At 37.6% G+C, this 15896-nt stretch overlaps 1 protein-coding gene across 1 annotated transcript in view; it reads left to right on the top strand.

Moving 5' to 3' along the window:
- ADCY1 (adenylate cyclase 1) overlaps positions 1 to 15896 on the top strand; it is a 281184-nt gene that overhangs the window by 212963 nt on the left and 52325 nt on the right. The window contains exons 12-14 of the mRNA XM_066584896.1: positions 1152 to 1241; positions 4514 to 4770; positions 8490 to 8616. Of these exons, the coding sequence (XP_066440993.1) occupies positions 1152 to 1241; positions 4514 to 4770; positions 8490 to 8616 (474 nt within the window). The remainder of the gene's footprint in view (positions 1 to 1151; positions 1242 to 4513; positions 4771 to 8489; positions 8617 to 15896) is intronic.

The raw sequence follows: 15896 nt of genomic DNA, 5'->3' as shown, positions 1-15896 counted from the left end.
AGCCCCAAGCCCATTGTTACGTAGTCACTATTGACAACAGCATCCAAGGGGATAAAAACATTGTCACCTACTTTTAGCCCTATGAGCCAAGCTTATGGGCTGAGAGTAGGCTACCCATGGAGTCCGGGGATGTCTGTGTTATACTTACCTGCACCATCTTTCCCTCAGCGATGAAGGCCACAGCTGCAGTACATTGACTGGCGCTGCTAAGTAATCTGCCCATTAAAAAATTACCAAGGATGGACTACTTAGTAGCACCACTCAATGCATTCAGTGGCGGCTTTTAGTGCTGACACCGGGGAAATGACAGGGAGGTAAGTATAACACTCACATCCCTGGACTCAATAGGCCACCTACTTCTAGTCCATAAGGTTAGCTTGGGCTAAAGGTAGGTGACAGATTCCCTTTTAAGAGCCAGGGTCAGAGTTGTCACTGGTCCCGGCTGTTGCCAGTGGGCTTCAGCGGTATGGCAAGCTGTTAACTCTTCGGTAGTCTATAAAATGTATAGAATATCGGTGAACTGATCAGAATCTACGTCTAGATAACACACAGCTGAATGATTTGGTTTCCTTATGAATACTACTGGCTATTGTAATTAACAGCTTTTTGCATTGAACAATTGAGCATCTTCACATGGCTACATCCTAACTAGAGATGAGCGAGCACGGATAGGGCGGTTACTCGAGTGAGCCTCGCTCTCCTCGAGTAGCTGCATTCTTGTCCGAGTAGGCTCGGTGGGGCGGTGGGGGGGAGAGAGATCTCTCTCACTCTCCCCCCCCCCTTCCTTCCCCGCTACCCCCGCCGCCCCCCCACGTTTGCTCGGATAAGAATGCAGTTACTCGAGAAGAGCGATGCTCACTCGAGTAACTGCCTTTCCCAGCGTGCTCGCTCATCTCTAGTCCCAACACAATGTAATGTAAGTGGCTTTATGTGCATCAGGGTGCTATGATACGGCAGCGTTTCTCCCTTGCCAAGCACAGGTGGAGAAACACTGACCGGCTAGTGGCTGAGTTGAGGGGTCCCGGTGCTCCGGTTAGCAGAGCTTGTGGAATATAACCTTGTAGTTCGAGAAACACCGTTTATATATCGTGAACATGTTAAACATTTGTATACAGAGAACATTGACCAACTGAAATCTTTTTCTCTTGCAGTGCTTTCCAGGGTGCCTCACAATACAAATACGAACCATTTTATGTATTTTCATAGTAATATTAATATACTCTGTGGCGCAGGGGTGTGTGGTGAGTAATTACAATATGAAGTACTAAAACGTTAACTGTGCTTAACAATAAAGAATTGCAGACAGAAATAAGGCTTGTGCAGCCCTTTAGATTGAGAATCATGTGGAAACAATGTGCCATGTGTAATGCAGTTTTCTGCTAAATGACCACTAAATTGTTATATACAGGCTGATTCAAAAGTCAGGGCCACCTGGATTGTCTTCTGAACAAAAAGAAATACAAGTAGGAAACTTTTAGATGGGTGGGGGAAACTTTCTGGCACTATGTTGGATACCTGTTGGAGATCTTGGTGTCAGCCATCCTGAATTCAGCCCAGGCAACTTACATGGAAAGGGGAATACATGATTTAATTGTAGAATTTAATTGGGAATTGATAGGTACAGTCATTTTATTATTACCTGCAGCCATTCTCAAATTATGGGTAATGTCTAAGGATGAGCGAGTATACTCACTAAGGCACTACTCGCTCGAGTAATGTGCCTTAGACGAGTATCTCCCTGCTCGTCCATAAAGATTCGGGGACCGCCGTGGCTGACAGGTGAGTCGCGGCGGGGAGCAGGGGAGAGAGGGAGAGAGAGATCTCGCCTCCGTTCCTCCCCGCTCTCCCCCGCAGCTCCCCGCCCCGCAGCGGCACCCGAATCTTTAAGGACGAGCAGGGAGATACTCGTCTAAGGCACATTACTCGAGCGAGTACTGCATTAGCGAGTATACTCGCTCATCCTTAGTAATGTCATGTTAAGCATTAATAAAGTTATGTTGAGTTATGTGGTTTAGAATAACTAACTGCATGTCTTTCCAGGTACCAGAAGATGTTATTCACAATCCTGGACAGAACAATTAAGAACATCGAAGAAGACGGCCAGTGAGTGCTTGAACTGTCAGGAAACTGATTCAGAAGTTCAGGGAAACTGGTAGCGTCCAGGACAAACCGAGAGCTGGTCATCCAAGTAGTGTTTCCGATCCTCAGGTGTCAACATTGGGGCTGGACGTTTTTATGAGCAGTCCGTAGAAAAAAATCAGGAGACTGGCATCGGAGCATAGTGTGAGTCACTCAACTGCCATAAGGATTCTCCAAACACGCAAGTTGCTCCTATACAAACTGCAGCTACAACAGGAGTTGTATGTACATGACAAGATGAAGGATCCTTACGACAGTTGGTTGATTCGCACCAGTTTTCTCAATAAAATCTCAGTTTTCCCTGGATGCTATCAAACTACTAATGACCCCTTGTCCGTTAGTATGTATGTGTGTGAGTGCTTCTCATGCTCCGCCCCCTGGTGACATCATCACAGGTCCTACAACATATATAAAACACAAAGCCTGACCAACAGAAGAACAACAAAGGGCTCTTGGAAGGGCAAAAATAACACAATGAGAATACAACTAAGTCATTATTATCTCAGACACAACTCAGCGGTCCTGACAGGAGACACTAACCTACCACTAGCACAGAGATTCGGCAGGCTGAAGGACCTGCGGTGACATCACTGCTGTGGGAGGAGCCATTCTGCAATTTGGTAGAAAGTACTGTATACTGGATAAGCCGACAGCAGCTACCAGGACCTGTGATTATGTCACTGTCATGTGATCACCTGTGTGGGTGGAGTCAGGGATCTGCTGAGCTGATGATGTCTGGAAATCAGCATGGATGTACCACAGCTGTGTGTGTGATGTGTGTGAATCAGGATGGATGTAGTAGAGCTGTGTGTGTAATGTGTGGGGATCATAATGGATGTACCATGTAGAACAGCTGTGTGTATGTGATGCATAGGAATCAGCATGGATGTAGTAGAGCTGTGTGTGTGATGTGTGTAAATCAGCATAGATGTACTATAGCTGTGTGTATGTGATGTGTGGAGGATCAGGATGGATGTAACAGTATGTGTGATGTGTGGGACTCAGCATGGATGTAGTAGAACTGTGTGTAATGTGTGGGAATCAGCATGGATGTAGTAAAGCTGTGTGTGTAATGTTGGGGTCAGGATGGATGTAATAGAGCTGTGTGTGTAATGTGTGGGAATCAGCATGGATGTAGTAAAGCTGTGTGTGTAATATGTGGGGTCAGAATGGATGTAGCAGGGTTGTGTGTGATGTCAGGATCATGATGGATGTAGTAGAGCTGTGTGTGTGATGTGTGGGGTCAGGAAGGATATAGCAGGGTTGTGTATGTAATGTGCTGTGTGTGTAATGTGTGGGGTCAGGATGGATTCAGTAGAGCTCTGTGTGTAATGTGTGGGGGGTCAGGATAGAGGTACCACAGCTGTGTGTGTGAATCCGAATTAACGAAGTACAGCTATGTGTGTCATGTGTGGAAATCACCATGGATGTAGCAGAGCTGTTTGTGTCATCTGTTGGAATCATCATGGATGTAGTTGACCTGTGTGTCTAATGTCTGGCCATCAGCATGAATGTAGTAGAGCTGTGTGTGTCATGTGTGGGAATCACCATGGATGTAGCGGAGCCGTTTGTGTCATGTGTGGGAACCAGAATGGATGTAGTAGAGCTGTGTGTGCTGTGTGGAAATCAGGATTAATTTAGTAGAGCTGTGTGTGTGATGTCTTGGGATCAGGATGGATGTGGCATGTAGCACAGCTGTGTGGTGCATTACACCACCAGAAACACTGATACTATAATTTCCTAATAATTACTATTCACTTTTAAATCAGTTTCCTGACAGTTTGTCTCACGGGCTGTCTTCCTGGGTGTTTGATTGACAGCCTCGGCCAACTCGCATGGACTTCTGATATTGACCATCAGGATTATCTCAATTCTGCCCTGGATTATTAACGACATCTTCTGGTAGTTGAAAAGTTGTGCAAATTTTTTGTGTTTTTCATACCACATAATTTTAATACTCAGCATGACATCACCATCAAAAATGGTTGCAGGTATTGAAAAATGACTGAACCCGTAAATTTCTGATGAAGTTCTAATCATAACTCATGTGTTCCATGACCCCCTTTTCATTGAAATTTCTTTCGGCTGAATCCAGGATGGCTGCCTCCAATATAGCCGACAGGTACCATCATATTGCCTACTAGCTTTGTCCTACCCATCTAAGTGTTCTACAAAATGTCATACTTGTATCTCTCCTCTTTCAGAAGGTATTCGGGTGGCCCTGACTTTTGAATCACCCTTTAGATCAATATTACAAACTGAGTGCTATGATTGTGTGTAGAAATAAACCCATGTGTCATACAAATGTTGTCATTGCCTAATTAACGACCTCCTGCACTGATGGTGACTGTTTTTGTTGTTTGTTCTCTTTCAGGTTGGATGCATGCCTTGGTCATGGAGCGCAAATTCAAGCAGCTCCATTATAATTATTTCTCCAAATGGAGAAAATAAAACCATGGAGGAGCGGCCATGTGACACAGCTCACTATGCGTTCTTGTCGTGTGTAGTGGGCACGCTAACATTGGCCATTTTTTTACGCATTTCTTCATTGCCAAAAATGATTTTACTTCTTTTTGTTACTGTTTTATACATAGTAATTTTGGAACTCAGTGGATACAGAAAAGCATCAGGGTAAGAAGCCTGAAGAGTAACTGCACATGGGGTCTGGAGGCTGTGGGCTTCCTGCATGCATTATGCAGGGAACAATCCGGTGTGATAAGAGGCGTAACTTAAAGCTTCCGGGCCCCAATGCAAAACCTGTAACTGGGCCCCCAACTATAATGCTTTATTCATAGTACTGGGCTCCCTATATGGAGAAGAGAGGCATTATGGGCCCCCTAAGGCTCCTGGGCCTGGGTGCAACCGCATCACCAGCATCCCCTATAGTTACCCCAGTGAGTGTGATAAGATTCTAGCAGAGAAGATAAGATGGTAATAAATAGCATCTGCACTTTGCTGATATTTTTATGTAAATTGACAAGTGGTGCGGATTTTGAAATCTGAAGGATTTCGACTCTTTCTGTGGATCTTAGTGAAATTCAGTGAAGAGGACGAAATCTGCATGTAACACATTAGGATTTTGCTGCAGATTCACTCTGGCAGATCTGCAGTCTGTCCACCCCGTGTGCAGCACCCTCAGACCCCATGATATTTCTATACTCGAATTTTCTTCTGCTGTTTTATTGACCAATTAAAAAAGTATGTGCGTATTTAACATTTAAAATGTCACTTAAAGGGACGGCCTATAAGGACAGCCGATGTGGTCGTGCTTTGATTGGACATAAACTGAGGCCACACATTTATGGGCAAAGTACAGAGCTTTTCTTTGTAGATCTTGACTTACCCTTAATTAAATACATGCTAAATAATGACAATTTTGGTGGTTGTGAGTGACGAGCAATAGCTGCATGGTGCCAAGCATACTCATCATGTCAGTACGCATGCTCCCAAACCCATGTGGCCGTCAACACATCACTATAATGATACTAAAATACCATTGTATGAAATCCCATTGCAGTTCCCTCCCGCTGCACATAAAATTCATGGGAGAGATAAACTAAGAACCTTTTGATAACTTTGTCTTACAAGTTCAATTCTTTATCCAAGTTGAAGAGAGCTCAAGAGATTCCCAGCAAAATTCCTTAAAAAGCTCCTGACTGGCGAGCTACCCAACCTGTAAAGGATCCTTAATAATGAAATTATTCAAAAATTACCTATTTTTAATCAACGTGTTAACACCTCATCTAACATTAAGATGAGTGGTGATAACATTCTGGTCTACCGTGTGGTACGTGTATTTATGAATATCTGGAAGTATGAAAGGAAGGAATAGACAGCAGGCAATGGAGAGCGTATGTTTACCTATAGAAAATATGTTCTCAGAAAATTACATATTTAAATTAGGTCTCTGGCAGGATGTATCACACGTCCCGGAACATCTAAGGGGTTATACAGCTGGGATTGGAGTTATGTCCAATCCCGACCACTGTGGCCAGAGTCGGCTGCATAACACAGGCGGCACCCACCACATATGGTGTAGACGTGGCCTCCAAACCCACTCCATAAACACCAATATACCATCACAGACTGTAATCCTAGTTTTATTTCTATTTTTATAAAACTTAACTTTTAATTAAATATTATATCCTAAAATCCTAAACGGAAGGGAAGGCTTTCATAAAAGAACTTTTTATTACATATACAGGTGATGCATTTTATTAATCTCTGTATATCTCGTAAGGCACCTACAAGACAATCTGCTATGGACTGTATGCAGATTCTTTATTGGATCTCTAGATGATTTCACACCAGCTTGTGTAAAAAAGGCGCACTCGATGAAGTTTATACGTCTGTTTTTATGCTGGTTGTGTGGATATACAGGGATATGTTATATTACTCCCTGTATATCTCATGAGGCGTCTTTAGAGATCATCTGCTAGGAAGTATTTGCAGATTCTTTGTTGGATCTCTGGGTAATTTCTCACCAGCTTTTGTGGAGAAGACACTAAATGATGTTTGTGCGTCTTTTTCACGCTGGTTTATGGATATACAGAGATGTAATATCAAGAGGTATGGCCCTTTGAGAAAATATTAAAATTTTGAACAAAAGAAAGACATATAATCTCCTTTTTTGGTTCTGTTCTATATAAATCCCGTGCTCTGCTCAACGCGTTTCTTCGCCAATATAATCCCCACATCTGTATACGGCGGAGGACATGAAGGGGTTAATATGGCTCAGCCTTTATATACGTACCTTGATTGTCCATTTTTATGGCAGCATTTACAGAAGCAATGATGCCATGAATAACAGCATATACGCTATTGAAGGATTCCCAGGACATTGGCCTTCCTGAGCGATCATTTGGAGCAGTCCCAATAATATACATTAAGGAGTTGCTGCTTTGGTCTCAGCTATGGTACAAAAGACACAAGGAAGGGAGATTTATGATAATTATGCAATTAACATTGGGTAAATGCCCAAAGCTCCACCCTATACCATAAGTATGTGAACACCCAAACAAATCACTGAATTTAGGTGTTTTAGCCACACCCACTGCAAATGGTTGTAGAAATTCAAGCAAGCAGCTTCTATAGGCAAACTTTGGTAGTAGAATGTGTCCTACTGAAGATCGCAGTGATTTTAAGGATTCCACCTTTGCAACATGTAAGTTTGTGAAATTTCTGATCTTCTATCTCTGCCCCAGTCAACTGTAAATGCTATCATTGCGAAGTAGAAGCATCTAGAAGAAACCACAGCTAAACTACAAATCACTGGCACAGCTGCAATGTGGGGTGTATACAAAGTGCCTCCGTCATACCACAACCAGAGACACCCTGCTCCTGCTAGTTACAGTCATGGTAGAATCTTCCATGAGCAGCTGCCACTGAGATCATCTGATACTGGACTCACATTTCACTGTCTAGTAGTCTGATGGACCAATATGGGTTTGGCGGATGACCGGAGAGTGCTGTATTTTGTAATGTACGGTGTCTGTTGTACCATTTGGTGGAGGAGAGATTGTGGTACGGGGCTGCTTTTCAGCGTTTGGACTAGACAACCTATTTGCAGTGAATAGTGATATTAGTGCTGCAACATAATGTACAAAAACATTTTAAACAATTGTATGCTTGTACCTTTATGGCAACGGTTTGGGGAAGACCCTTTCCTGTTCCTGCATGACTGTACTGTGCAAAAGGCAAAAATGAAGACCTGATTGGACAATTTAAATTGTTGTGGATCTTGAGTGGCCTACAGGGAGCTCTGAGCTCAAGTCAAACGCCTCCTGAGATGAATGAGAGCCCAATTGTAAGCCAGAACTTCTCTTCGAATAACCATGCCCGACCTCACTAATGCTCTTTTGGCCACATGGGAGCAAATTCCCACTAAGACACTGTAAACTCATGCAGAAAGCCTTCCCGAAAGAGTGGGAGCTATTATAACTGCAGAAGGGGGCTGGCTGCATATCCTCAAGCTCATGTGGAGATCGGTTGTCCAGATACTTTTGGCCATATGATGTACACAACTGGTTGCTATTACGCTGGTTTTTCAGATGTGGCAGATTTGTTCTAGACTTTTAGTGTGAAACTTCAACAAATGACAAAGTTTATGTAATAAATGTTTATCACGCTCACACAGTGGGAAGAACCGGCTAAGATTTTTAGGGTATGCTGTAGATTTTCTAATGCGTGGCATGCCACATGTTGTGTCAGATTTGTGCTGCCCGTTTCATGGCTTGCAGTGCAGAGGGTGAAATACACAGTAAATCGACGACAAAGTTTGCATGTAACCGCCTTCGTGTTAGTTTTATTAATTATGTTTTTCATATTATTTTGTCTTCTTTATTTTAAAGGCGAGGATCATTTTATATGCGAGGTTATGAACCTATTCTAGCCATTTTGCTGTTTTCCTGTGCTTTAGCACTTCATTCTAGACAGGTGGACTTAAAATTACGCTTGGACTACCTCTGGGCTGTGCAGGTAAGAATTACGTTTATATTTTATAAAAGTTCTGTCATCGCTATTTTATAAAAGTTATGTCCCCTTATTTGAAAAACAAGAGCAGGATGGTGTTCATTCACTGACTCTAACATACTGTACATTTATGGCACGGACTTCAGATAGTACCTTACCACACTCTATATAAATATATAAAGTACCTTACCACACTATCTATCTATCTATCTATCTATCTACCTAACTATCTCCTATCTATCTATCTATCTATCTATCTATCTATCTATCTCCTATCTATCTATCTATCTATCTATCTATCTATCTATCTCCTATCTATCTATCTCCTATCTATCTGTCTATCTCATATCTATCTATCTCCCATCTATCTATCTATCTATCCTATATATCTATCCTATATATCTATCTCCTATCTATCCTATCTATCTATCTCCTATCTATCCTATCTATCTATCTATCTCCTATCTATCTGTCTATCTCATATCTATCTATCTCCCATCTATCCTATCTATCTATCTCCTATCTATCTGTCTATCTCATATCTATCTCCTATCTATCTCCTATCTATCTATTATCTATCTCCTATCTATCTATTATCTATCTATCTATCTATCTCCTATCTATCTATCTCCTATCTATCTCCTATCTATCTATCTCCTATCTATCTGTCTGTCTATCTCCTATCTATCTGTCTATCTATCTATCTCCTATCTATCTCCTATCTATCTCCTATCTCCTATCTATCTATCTATCTATCTATCTCATATCTATCTATCTATCTCATATCTATCTCTCTCTATCTATCTCATATCTATCTATCTATCTCATATCTATCTATCTATCTATCTCATATCTATCTCTCTCTCCTATCTATCTATCTATCTCATATCTATCTATCTCCTATCTATCTATCGATCTATCTATCTCCTATCTATCTATCTGCCTATCTCATATCTCTCTGTCTATCTATCTCCTATCTATCTCCTATCTATGTATCGATCTATCTATCTCTCTCTCTATCTATCTCCTATCTATCTGCCTATCTCATATCTCTCTATCTCCTATCTATCGATCTATCTATCTCCTATCTATCGATCTATCTATCTCCTATCTATCTATCGATCTATCTATCTCCTATCTATCTATCTCATATCTATCCTATCTATCTATCTCATATCTATCCTATCTATCTCATATCTATCTATCTATCTCCTATCTATCTGTCTATCTCCTATCTATCTATCTGTCTATCTCATATCTATCTATCCATCCTATCTATCTATCTCCTATCTATCTCCTATCTATCTGTCTATCTCATATCTATCTATCTATCTATCTATCTCATATCTATCTCATATCTATCTGTCTATCTCATATCTATCTCCTATCTATCTCCTATGTATCTTTCTATCTATCTTCTATCTCATATCTCTCTATCTATCTATCTCCTATCTATCTGTCTATCTCATATCTCTCTATCTATCCCCTATCTATCTCTCTATCTATCTCCTATCTATCTATCTGCTATATATCTATCTCATATCTATCTATCTCCTATCTATCTATCTATCTGCTATATATCTATCTATCTCATATCTATCTATCTCCTATCTATCTGTCTATCTCCTATCTATCTCCTATCTTTCTATCTCCTATCTATCTATCTATCTATCTATCTATCTCCTATCTATTTCCTATCTATCTATCTCCTATCTATCTCCTATTTATCTATCTATCTATCAATCTATCTCCTATCTATCTATCTCATATCTATCTATCTCATATCTATCTCCTATCTATCTGTCTATTTCATATCTATCTCCTATCTATCTATCTATCCTATCTATCTATCTCATATATATCTATCTGTCTATCTCATATCTATCTCATATCTATCTATCTATCTCATATCTATCTAACCTATCTATCTATCTCCTATCTATCTGTCTATCTCATATCTAACTATCTATCTCCTATATATCTATCTGTCTATCTCATATCTATCTCCTATCTATCTATATATCCTATCTATCTATCTATCTATCTATCTGTCTATCTCATATCTCTCTATCTATCTCCTATCTATCTATCTCATATCTATCTATCTGTCTATCTCATATCTATCTCCTATCTATCTGTCTATCTCATATCTATCTATCTCCTATCTATGTATCTATCTATCTCCTTTGTATCTGTCTATCTATCTCCTATCTATCTATCTCCTATCTATCTCCTATCTATCTCCTATATATCTACCTCCTATATATCTACCTCCTATCTAACTATCTATCTCCTATCTCTCTATCTACCTCTCTATCTATCTCCTATCTATCTGTCTATCTCATATCTATCTATCTCTTATCTATCTATCTCATATCTATCTATTTGTCTATCTCATATCTATCTATTTGTCTATCTCATATCTATCTCCTATCTATCTGTCTATCTCATATCTATCTATTTCCTATCTATGTATCTATCAATTTCCTATGTATCTCTCTATCTATCTCCTATTTATCTATCTATCTATCAATCTATCTCATATCTATCTATCTCCTGTCTATCTATCTATCTCATATCTATCTATCTCCTGTCTATCTATCTATCTCATATCTATCTATCTCCTATCTATCTGTCTATCTCATATCTATCTATCTCCTATCTATCTGTCTATCTCCTATCTATCTCCTATGTATCTATCCTATCTATCTGTCTATCTATCTCCTATCTATCTATCTCCTATCTATCTCCTATCTATCTATCTCCTATCTCTCTATCTCCTATCTCTCTATCTCCTATCTATCTCCTATCCTCCTATCTATCTCCTATCTATCTATCTATCTATCTATCTATCTATCTATCTATCTATCTCATATCTTATCTCCTATCTATCTATCTCATATCTATCTATTTATCCCATATCTATCTATCACATATCTATCTCATATCTATCTATCTATCCCATATCTATCTCATATCTATCTATCTATCTATCCCATATCTATCTCATAACTATCTATCGATCTATCTCCTATCTATCTATCTTATATCTATCTATATATCTTCTATCTACCTATCTCCTATCTATCTTATATCTATCTATCCCATGTCTATCTCATATCTATCTATCTCCTATCTTTCTATATCCTATCTACCTATCTCCTATCTACCTATCTCCTATCTACCTATCTCCTATCTATCTATCTCATATCTATCTATCTCATATCTTATCTGTCTCATATCTTATCTGTCTCATATCTTATCTATCTCATATCTTATCTATCCCATATCTATCTAACTCTCATATCTATCTAACTCTCATATCTATCTAACTCTCATATCTATTCAACTCTCATATCTATTCAACTCTCATATCTGTCTATCTATACCATATCTATCTATCTATCCCATATCTATCTATCTATCCCATACCTATCTATCCCATACCTATCTTTCCCATACCTATCTATCCCATACCTATCTTTCCCATACCTATCTATCCCATACCTATCTATCCCATACCTATCTTTCCCATACCTATCTATCCCATACCTATCTTTCCCATACCTATCTATCCCATACCTATCTATCCCATACCTATCTATCCCATACCTATCTATCCCATACCTATCTATCTCATACCTATCTATCTCATACCTATCTATCTCATACCTATCTATCTCATACCTATCTATCTCATACCTATCTATCTCATACCTATCTATCTCATACCTATCTATCTCATACCTATCTATCTCATACCTATCTATCTCATACCAATCTATCTCATACCTATCTATCTCATATCTATTTATCTCATACCTATTTATCTCATACCTATTTATCTCCTATCTATCTCATATCTATCACATATCTATCTCATATCTATCAATCTATCCCATACCTATCTATCTGTCACATATATATCTCATCTCTATCTATCCCATATCTATCTATCCCACATCTATCCCATATCTATCTATCCCACATCTATCCCATATCTATCTATCCCACATCTATCCCATATCTATCTATCACATATCTATCTTATATCTATCTATCCCATGTCTCTCATATCTATCTATCTATCTCTCTATCTCCTATCTTTCTATATCCTATCTATCTATCTCATATCTATCTATCTCATATCTATCTATCTCATATCTATCTATCTCATATCTTATCTGTCTCATATCTATCTAACTTTCATATCTATCTATCTCTCATATCTATCTATCTCTCATATCTATCTATCTCTCATATCTGTCTATCCCATATCTATCTATCTTATATCTATCTATCCCATATCTATCTCATATTTATCTATCCCATATCTATCTCATATTTATCTATCTCTCATATCTGTCTATCTATCCCATATCTATCTATCCCATATCTATCTATCCCATATCTATCTATCCCATACCTATCTATCTCATATCTATCTCATATCTATCTCATATCTATTTATCTCATATCTATTTATCTCATATCTATTTATCTCATATCTATTTATCTCATATCTTTTTATCTCATATCTATTTATCTCATATCTATTTATCTCATATCTATCTATCTTCAATCTATCTATCTCTCTATCTATCTCCTATCTATCTCCTATCTTTCTCCTATCTATCACATATCTATCACATATCTATCACATATCTATCTCATATCTATCACATATCTATCTCATATCTATCTATCTATCTATCTATCTATCTATCTATCCCATATCTATCTATCCCACAGCTATCCCATATCTATCTGTCTTCTATCTATCTCCTATCTATCTATCTCCTATCTATCTCCTATCTATCTATCTCCTATCTATCTCCTATCTGTCTATCTCCTATCTATCTCCTATCTATCTATCTCATATCTAGATATCTATCTCATATCTATCTATCTATCTATCTCTATCTATGTATCTCATATCTATCTATGTATCTCATATCTATCTATCTCATATCTATCCATCTATCTCATATCTCTCCATCTATTTCATATCTATCTATCTATCTTATATCTATCTATCTTATATCTATCTTATGTCTATCTGCTATCTATCTATCTCATATCTTATCTGTCTCATGTCTTATCTATCTCATATCTTATCTATCTCATATCTATCTATCCCATATCTATCTAACTCTCATACTCTCATATCTCTATATCTTTCATATCTATCTATCTCTCATATCTATCCCATATCTATCTCATAATTATCTATCTCTCATATCTGTCTATCTATCCCATATCTATCTAACTCTCATATCTATATATCTCTCATATCTTTCTATCTCTCATATCTATCTATCCCATATCTATCTCATATTTATCTATCTCTCATATCTGTCTATCTATCCCATATCTATCCCATAGCTATCTATCTATCCCATATCTATCTATCCCATACCTATCTATCTCATACCTATCTATCTCATACCTATCTATCTTATACATATTTATCTCATATCTATTTATCTCATACCTATTTATTCTATCTCTTTATCTATCTCCTATCTTTCTCCTATCTTTCTCCTATCTTTCTCCTATCTATCTCATATCTATCTCATATCTATCTCATATCTATCACATATCTATCTCATATCTATCAATCTATCCCATATCTATCTATCTATCTATCTATCTATCTATCTATCTATCTATCCCATATCTATCTATCCCACATCTATCCCATATCTATCTATCTTCTATCTATCTCCTATTTATCTCCTATCTATCTATCTCTCTATCTATCACATATCTATCACATATCTATCTCCTATCTATCAATCTATCCCATATCTATCTATCCCATATCTATCTATCTATCTATCTATCTATCAATCTATCCCATATCTATCTATCTATCTATCTATCTATCCCATATCTATCTATCTATCTATCTATCCCATATCTATCTATCTATCTATCTATCTATCTATCTATCTATCTATCTATCTATCCCATATCTATCTATCCCATATCTATCTGTCTTCTATCTAACTCCTATCTATCTCCTATCTATCTATCTCATATCTAGATATCTATCTCATATCTATCTATGTATCTCATATCTATCCATCTATCTCATATCTATCCATCTATCTCATATCTATCCATCTATCTCATATCTATCCATCTATTTCATATCTATCTATCTTCTATCTATCTCATATCTTATCTATCTCATATCTTATCTATCTCATATCTTATCTATCTCCTATCTATCTATCTCCTATCTATCTATCTCCTATCTATCTCATATCTATCTATGTATCTCATATCTATCTATGTATCTCATATCTATGTATCTCATATCAATCTATCTCATATATATCTATGTATGTCATATCTATCTATCTATCTATCTATCTCTATCTATGTATCTCATATCTATCTATGTATCTCATATCTATCTATGTATCTCATATCTATCCATCTATCTCATATCTATCCATCTATTTCATATCTATCTATCTTCTATCTATCTCATATCTTATCTATCTCATATCTTATCTATCTCCTATCTATCTATCTCCTATCTATCTATCTCCTATCTATCTATCTCCTATCTATCTATGTATCTCATATCTATCTATGTATCTCATATCTATGTATCTCATATCTATCTATCTCATATCTATCTATGTATCTCATATCTATGTATCTCATATCTATCCATCTATCTCATATCTATCTATCTATCTCATATCTATCCATCTATCTCATATCTATCCATCTATCTCATATCTATCCATCTATCTCATATCTATCTATCTATCCCATATCTATCTATCCCATATCTATCTATCCCATATCTATCTATCTATCCCATATCATCTATCCCATATCTATCTATCCCATATCTATCTATCTATCTATCCCATATCTATCTATCTATCTATCCCATATCATCTATCCCATATCATCTATCCCATATCATCTATCCCATATCTATCTATCCCATATCATCTATCCCATATCATCTATCCCATATCTATCTATCCCATATCTATCTATCCCATATCTATCTATCCCACAGCTATCCCATATCTATCTGTCTTCTATCTATCTCCTATCTATCTATCTCCTATCTATCTCCTATCTATCTATCTCCTATCTATCTCCTATCTGTCTATCTCCTATCTATCTCCTATCTATCTATCTCATATCTAGATATCTATCTCATATCTATCTATCTATCTCTATCTATGTATCTCATATCTATCTATGTATCTCATATCTATCTATCTCATATCTATCCATCTATCTCATAT

Source organism: Eleutherodactylus coqui, chromosome 12, assembly GCF_035609145.1.
Source record: "Eleutherodactylus coqui strain aEleCoq1 chromosome 12, aEleCoq1.hap1, whole genome shotgun sequence".
NCBI lineage: Eukaryota > Metazoa > Chordata > Amphibia > Anura > Eleutherodactylidae > Eleutherodactylus > Eleutherodactylus coqui.
This window is presented reverse-complemented; position numbering and strand designations above follow the sequence as displayed.